Source organism: Musa acuminata, chromosome BXJ2-5 (genome assembly GCF_036884655.1).
Source record: "Musa acuminata AAA Group cultivar baxijiao chromosome BXJ2-5, Cavendish_Baxijiao_AAA, whole genome shotgun sequence".
Lineage (NCBI taxonomy): Eukaryota > Viridiplantae > Streptophyta > Magnoliopsida > Zingiberales > Musaceae > Musa > Musa acuminata.
Window position 1 is genome coordinate 47,435,770 of NC_088342.1, and position 7,625 is coordinate 47,443,394.

The 7,625-nt window shown below is 50.5% G+C and overlaps 2 protein-coding genes across 4 annotated transcripts; both read right to left on the minus strand.

Moving 5' to 3' along the window:
* Window positions 1-1,500: 1,500 nt before the first annotated feature.
* Window positions 1,501-3,003, minus strand: LOC135613132 (tetraspanin-6-like). 2 transcript variants are annotated; one of them, XM_065110167.1, is made up of 3 exons: window positions 2,362-3,003; window positions 1,910-2,229; window positions 1,501-1,828 (listed from the first exon to the last, which is right to left on the minus strand). In XM_065110167.1, the coding sequence occupies exons 1-3, from the start codon at window positions 2,851-2,853 to the stop codon at window positions 1,789-1,791; spliced, it is 852 nt and encodes a 283-aa protein (XP_064966239.1). In that variant the 5' UTR covers window positions 2,854-3,003; the 3' UTR covers window positions 1,501-1,788. The 2 variants fall into 2 exon arrangements, with proteins under 2 accessions (XP_064966239.1, XP_064966238.1); XM_065110166.1 differs by having other exon boundaries at window positions 1,501-2,229.
* Window positions 3,004-3,061: 58 nt separating this feature from the next.
* LOC135613131 (protein-tyrosine-phosphatase MKP1-like) lies at window positions 3,062-7,582 on the minus strand. Of its 2 annotated transcripts, none has more exons than XM_065110163.1 (3): window positions 7,400-7,582; window positions 5,009-6,410; window positions 3,062-3,374 (listed from the first exon to the last, which is right to left on the minus strand). In XM_065110163.1, exons 2-3 carry the CDS (start codon window positions 6,366-6,368, stop codon window positions 3,226-3,228), a joined length of 1,509 nt encoding a protein of 502 aa, XP_064966235.1. In that variant the 5' UTR covers window positions 6,369-6,410; window positions 7,400-7,582; the 3' UTR covers window positions 3,062-3,225. The 2 variants fall into 2 exon arrangements, with proteins under 2 accessions (XP_064966235.1, XP_064966237.1); XM_065110165.1 differs by lacking the exon at window positions 7,400-7,582 and adding an exon at window positions 6,521-6,653.
* Between the last annotated feature and the right edge of the window lie 43 nt (window positions 7,583-7,625).

The window sequence follows — 7,625 nt, forward strand, 5'->3', positions numbered from 1 at the left end:
TCTCTGTCGTCTGATTTCTCCCTTTTCGTCCGTCGCCCACCGACAACAAAACATAGGATCGAGGCCTCCGGCGAAGGTCCCCTGGCACCTTTCCTTTCTTCTATGTTCCTCCGAGTCGACGAAGAAGGCTCTGCTTTTGCTTCTGTCGAGGCTGGGTAAGATCCATCTTGTCTCCGTGTTCTTTCCTCCTCGTCCGGTCTCTGGGTTTGATTCGATGTAAAATAGCTCAGATTTTGTTTTTCTTGACCGACAAGAGGCGAAACCCTAAAGAAAATGTAATTCTCGGTGTTCTTTCTTCAGATCCGCCGACCGGCGGGAAGCTTAGGGAATTAGGTTGGCTGAGATCCGAGGAAGGCCGTTGGGTTGAAGGAGGCCTCCTCGGATTCATGGCGCCGGCTCGATGCCATTGGGTTCTGAGAACGTTGATGCTTCCCGAACCATTACCCTGGAATTGCAAGGATTAGGTGCTCAAGGACTCCTTGAAGCACGAGAGTCGGGGATGCCCTTCGCGACAGCCGCGGCTCCTCGTCTGCCCCGCGGTGGTGGGAACCTTACTTCGGTCCCCGTGACTTCCACCGCTCCTCCTCTCGCCGTTCCCTCGCAGGTAATCACCTCAATTCTGTCCCATATCCGAGAAATCCAAATTAAGATGTTGCATTTTCCTGGTCGCCCTCTTTTTTCTGTTCTAGTTTGTAAAAGGCTTCTTATCAAAGCCATTTCCGGCATGGCGGTGGTTTCCATTAGATATGGCTGCACACCGTCATGGCCTGTTTGATTGTGGTTTGAACTTTGAAGCCGATGGCTTCAGGTCGCCTTCCATTAGATATGGTAGTCGTGGCCGTAGCTACAGAGGTGGCAGTATCTTTCCGGCGATTCCCGCATTGGGATTCCGGTGGCTTCTTGAGGCAGGATCCCCATGCGACTACAGAGAGGACAGTTTCAGCTCCAATCTCAGCCACCCCTGCGGTGATGTCGACGGTGGCTTTGGCGCAGGCTAAAGATTCGATAATCAAAGATGATTTGTTGGTTTCGATCTTGGCTCGCCCCGGTAGTGTGTTCTTGACAAAGACATGTAAATTGGAGTTGGAGGAGGCTGGGCTTCAGATCAGATTCCTGTCTTTGATAACTTTTGCTCTTCTCGCAGATGAAGCTGCTCCAAGGACGAAGGACGGCGCCAATGGCTGATCTATCTATGGACACTTCATTGGTGGTGGCACATAAAAGACTACTTGTATTTCTGGATGTCTGTCACCGGCGACTCCGTGCTCTGCAGCTTCAACTCGTCCGTCATTAGGTGAGTTGAGATCTTTAGTGTTTGTTTCTATTTCTGCTGAGCTTCTACCGGGGGATCGATCAATTGCTCGACCAATCCCACAAACTCTTCAGGTATTCTCCTACCTCTTTCGAGTCGTGAATCGAGTCTCCTTTAGCTTGCAACTTTTTTGGATCACAAGCACAAATGCTCACACACAAGGCATTACGGCATCACAACACTGGCTATGATGGAGACGATTCATCTCTTTCACGCATACAACAAAACGAAGAAACATTTTCATACAGATTACATATCCACTCTATCAGCTATTATGGCCCTCAGCATCAACTTGTGAAACATTTTCATACAGATTACAGATCAAGTCTGATGTTTTATGTCAACAACATGAAGCTGCAACCATCGACAGCTCCGTTCCTTCACAGACAACTGAACCTTGCAAACTTGTGATACAGCCATGGGCTGGCTGGCTGGCTGGCTGGCTGGCTGACTGCATGGAGAAGACAACAAAGTCGCTAGTAGAGCTGTTCTCTTCTGTCCCGCAACCACCTCCACCTGCAACGAGACACAAGTTCTGCTTTAGTATCTCTGCCGTGCTTGGAGCAGAGAGGAGAGTAGCAAAGTGGGTCCGAGTACCAGAAGTAGTCCCAGCGAGGGCGTATCTTCGACATCCGGTTCTCTTCGTAGGGATACTCGGATTCAGCGCGGCGGGCGTTGCGGAAGGCGCAGCAGCCGATGGTGTAGATGGCGATGAGGAAGATGAGGACGACGACGTTGAGGACGGACAGCTTGTGCCAGTCCCTCCGCACCTGCTCCAGCACGCCAGCCTTGCACGAGTCGCAGGCGTAGCACAGCACGTTGGCTGCGTTGTTCCACCGGTAGCAGTCCTCGTCTTGCGCCATCACCACCCCCCCGGCGCCGTAGGTGCACGATGTCGGCGGCTTGCAGCAGCCCGACTGCATCGCATGTTGACGGTGAGCGTCGGATCAGATACGATCGATCGTTCCGATGAGTTTTGACTCGTGGTCGTAGTGACAGAAGCTACTCATCTGAGAAGGAGATGAGGATAGAGAGTTGCCGAGCGTTACCTGTATCGGGGAGAGGTCTCGCTGGAGATAGTCCAGAGGCGTCCAGAGAGCGATCTTGGCGCAGGTCTTCGACCCGACGACGCATGCCATCGCCGCCTTCCAGTACTGCCGCTCCGTGATCCTTCGGCGGAGCCATCCGGTGTAGTCGTCGAGGCGGTACTCGTGGTAGGGGCGACCAGGGACCTGGACCCCGCCGCCGCCGGCGGTGACAGCGAAGCCGAAGGCGGTGAGGCCGAGGAGGGTCCCGATGAGGAGCAGCATGACGAGGAGGTAAAGCCACAGCGCCCAGGCCACGTTGAAGCACGCGCCCACGAAGCCGGCCAGGGAGACGAGGAGCACCACGAAGCCCAGCACCAGGAGCGGCGTCTGCAGCGACGACTCGCACGTCGCCGAGCTCTTCGACATCCACAGCCCGCCGCCGATGATCGGGACCGACGCCAGGAGCGTCAACAGGTTCAGGCACCCGATCACCGAGTTGCTGAAGCGGTACATCCTGGCTTTTTGATCTCAAAATCTCTTTCTTTTACCCTTTCCGACGGCCGGTGGCCTTCTTCCTACGTTGCTCGCAGAAAAATTCTTGCTTTCTTCGAATGCCGGGATGCGGAGATTTGCCTTTTTTTTTTCCTCCTTTCTGCGTGGCTCATTCTTTCTTCTGATTCTCTTTATTGTTTTTTTAGCTTTGAGGCGTCAGTGCGATTGATTGATTGATTCCAAAGAATAATGTTGCTGGCCCAGAGCATCCAAGCTTTTCGAAAGCTGGGTTGATGAGGGGGAAGAGCCTCCTGTCCTTTTTTTTGGCCATGGATGGATTGATTGCTAATGGAGATTCCCCATTAGTGCTCGACAGAATAACTTGGTGTTGCTTTACGAGAGGATAAGAGCAGAAGAGACCACAACCCTGATGATCCACTCCGGAGAACTTGTTCTGATGGTACTGTAGCAAAGGGGAGTGTATCTGCAACCCCATGGAACAAAGGAGAGCATCTTGTACCAAGTTTGGGGGGGCCGAGAAGCTAGAGAACCATCAAGATGACTTCTATCAGGTAGGCTTTAATTCATGGACATAGGTACACTTGCATTCATTTGCCTTTTAATCCAACCATCAACATTAAATATTGTCACCACCATATGTTGATCTTTTGCTATCTTGTATTATAATATACTTCCTGCTTATAACATTTTTCTTTTCGCTTACCGCTTTGATTAGTAAATCCATTCTGTGCAGGTGGCTCGCCACCAGACATGCACAAAGCATATGATGGATGTCCTTACTTCAAAGCCCACGATTAGAGTGGTACCAAATAACAAAACAAGTGGTGATCTCTAAACAATCTAGAGTTTAAGATGTCTTGCAAACTCTCAACAGTCCGCGTTGAGAGTTTAAACTCTCAACAGTCCGCGTTGAGAGTTTAAACTCTCAACAGTCCGCATTGAGAGTTTAAACTCTCAACACATGTACCAAACTATTTGTAGTCTTTAAGTATTGTTGCCAATGATTTAAAAAATGCTAAGTGCTTGTTCGAACGAAGCGAGACGTTCTAAAATATTAAATGAGATAAAAGAGTTGCTAATAGTGAAAAATGGGGAAGGAGAGGGTAGCGATGGCAAAGGAACTTTCGAACATCGATTACGATGGTTTCGGAAGCTATGGACGACAAGAACAACGATGAAGGAAGCTATGAACGATAGCACGACGACGAAAGCTTCAGACGATAACAACAATGATGAAAGAGTCAGTTGTTGACTATAATAGCAACGTCGATGGAGGAAGCTATTGACTAAAATAGCAACGTCGAAGGAAGCTGCGAACATCAACGTTGAGGGCGAAGGAAACTTCAAAGGTGTTCGTCGATGATAGAGCAAGATACGATCCTCTCCCTCGATGATGGAAGGAGTTACACATAGAAGCATCAATGGCGGAGGGAATGACACATAAAAGCTAGGTCATTGAACACGCCCATCGATAACAGAGGAACCAGGCAATCGCTTGAGCTTGGTCGGTTCAATCAAACCAATTAGATACTATTCAATCGAACCAAACTTAAAAGTTTGGTTCGATTGCTTCGCTTGAACCGAGCACTCATTCGAGGCACCCTTGTGTTCAGGCGAGCGCCAAGCGACGCTTCAGTAAAGCGCATTGCTCGGCCAAGACTTGAGGCGCTCGAGCCTCGTCTCGCCTCACCTCACCCAGACGCCTATTTAAACCCATGATTGTTGCTAGGAATATCATTATGAAATACTTTCCTTGACACTTTCTAAATGACCAGACGATGGACTTAAAGAGATTTTACTTAGTGTTAGTGTCCTCTTGTTTCAGCGATTGAATTTACGAGCCACTCGGAAGGAGAAGCGACAACTTTCGGATAGTGCTTCAGTGGTTCCTAACAGTGCTTGGGGTACCGAGCGGTAGCATCGGCTGAGGCAAGTGAAACGAAGCAGGAGAAGATGTAAGGGAAGAAGGCACACATAGCAAGTCGAAGGAGAAACTGAAGGTGAGTTAACCGAACTTAGACGCGATGCTCGAATCCGAGGAAAGATAATTAAGAGAAGGGAATTAATAACGAGGGGAGGTTGATGCTAAATGCTTTTCTCTATCAGTATGAGAATCTGAATAAACCTTGAACATTGGTTTCAGAGAGAAACTTACGCCTCGATAAGCTCCAGTCGCTTTCTCTTGCAGGAAGATGGTTTTCCTGCCCCTGTCCCGAACAAGAGAACGGTGGGATGATACCTCCGGCGAGAGCCCCATGGAAAAGCTCGAAGTCAGCATCATAGGATTCCACTCTCCTCGCACCGGCGATCATCTTAGCAGCTGATTCAACCCGTTCCTCGTTCGTCTCCCTGCCCTCCTCCTCCTCCGAAGGGGGTGCACTCGAGAAGGCCTCCCAGAATTCCGAGGGCTCCTCCCCTTCTTCAACCGTGGCATGTGGCCCCTGAACCCGCTCGTACCTTACCACCTGTAAGGCGGCAGCTTTTGCATCCTCCTCCATCGCGGGTTCACAGTCGTTCCCGATCCACACATACAAGGATGAGAGGACATGAACGATGAATGCTCCCCGGGAATCCAAAGCGGCAGGAGATGGATCGTTCAACATCCTGGGGACGAGATGCAGAGGATCGTACGGTGAGTGCGGAGCCATTCGGTACATCGTCAGCACCGGAGCGGGACTCGGGGGGATGGCGTGGACCCTCTTCTGGCACTGCAGCAATTGACAAGCGAAGCCCATGTTGGGGTTGGCGATCCCCCTTGCCGTCTTCACAAACCGGAATGCATCATCGAAGCTCTGCCCTTCTCTCCACATCAGGTAAGCTATTACCAGAGAAGTCGACCGTGAAACACCCTGGCAGCAATGGACGAACACCCTCCCACCTTGCTCCCGCACATCCTCAAAGTAATCGAACACATCATACAGAATACTAATGATGTCCTCCGACGGGCTGTCCTGCAACCAAAGAGTCTTGTAGATGAGGTCTGATTTGAAGTACTCGGGGCAAACAAAACCAACACAGTTGAGGACATGGGTAATCCCGTGCTGGCGAAGGATTTCTCTGTTCCTAGCAACATAGTCTCCGCCGAGGTAGACATGGTCTGCGACCTTGGAGCACTCCTTGAAAGCGATCTGATCTCTCGTACCTGGGGTCCTTAGCGAAGAATGATCCGGCTTTAAGCCCTCGTCGGGCTTGGCACCGAGGGTGGGCGGATGGGGCCATTGCTCGAGGTCATCGGAACCGGGCTTAGGCCACTCGTCGAAGCTCCGGCGGGCGATGGCGAGAGGAGGGAGGCACGAGCGGGCCTTGTGGCTCTGCGATCTTGGAGTGAAGGGGGGAGGCGGGCAGGGAGCATCGGCCGAGTTGCTGTCCTCGGAGGTGGAATCTTTCGAATGGTCCTGCGCGGCGATCCGTGATGAGGACCATGACGAAGACCTCCAAAAAGTTCTCCGGACGCCGGAGGGCGGGCCAGCGGGCGCATCCTCTCCGCCCCTCATCTTGGCACCCTCCTCTATCATCCAACCGAACCCAACCCCAAGGAGTATAGCGAACCTAAACCGCTGCAAAGATGCAACCTTTCTTTAATCAACCGAGAATCGGATAAAAGACACAGGAAAAAGAATCGAGTTGTAGCCTATTGGCCAGCAGCAGTAAGGGACTCGATGCCTACCGGACGTCATTTTCAATGGGGAAAAGGCGGGATTGGCGAAGACAAACAAAGAAACGAGGTAATATAATGATGCAAGAACCAATGAAAACTCGCACGGAATAAGGGAAACGCAGCAGAACCCAAGAGAAAACCCTAGGAGCGTTGGATGACTCCCACGTTCATTTGCGCAGTTGTAAGTTGAATCAGGACCGTTGGATCGTGCCATATATATGTATGTATATATACACCCCCCCGATACGATGGACGGCCGCGCTAATAATGCCTTTTGACCCAGGTTGTTGTTCGGTGGTCGGCGTCGAGCGGTGAGGGTTTTATTAATGAGACATTAATTGCTTGACGATGGCTTGACGACGCCGGGGCGGTCAAAAGCGGCGATGTGGGAGACAGGGTGGTCAATGGTTTTTATGGCTGGGTGAGTTGGAACGATCAAAAAGGCTGGAGGCACGATTGACGACGACGTTCCCGCCTGCCTGCCTGCCTACTTTGCACGGCGTCATTATACAAATTCGACGACCGGGCTCAGTTTCTCAGCCACTCCAAGGATGGTTGGCACGGTGTTGCCATCCATCTACACCACCGGTTTGGTTTCGTAACCATATAAGCCTGCCTCTATAGTGATGGGATTTGGAATGTTTTGATATAAAAAAAAAAAAACCATCTGTCAATGGCAAAGGCGGAAAGAAAAAAAGAGATGACGACGATGATATATGATGAAACAATTCTAGTGACCGATGCACGCTTATAATGATGGAGGGAAACACTTGCATGCCTGTCGGCCTGCAAGTAAGCTGATTGGAAGGAAATATATGACAGCTACCGATAGAAGAGACGACGGCGACAGCAATAACACGATACTACTTGATGAGCAGTGATACTGACCGGGTGTAGGGATCAGGGCGGGACGCCGCAACCACATCGATAAGTCCTCGAAGGTGCCACAGCTGCGTCTGAGAAGACAAGGAAAAAGTCAGTACTTTTTACATGGCCTCGTTCCAACGCTGAAAAATAAAAATTAAAAAAAAAGTGAAAATGAAGGAGATTTGATGGGCTTATACCTCGCATGGAATTAGGATATATGGTGGTGTCATATACCCAAAAAGAAAAT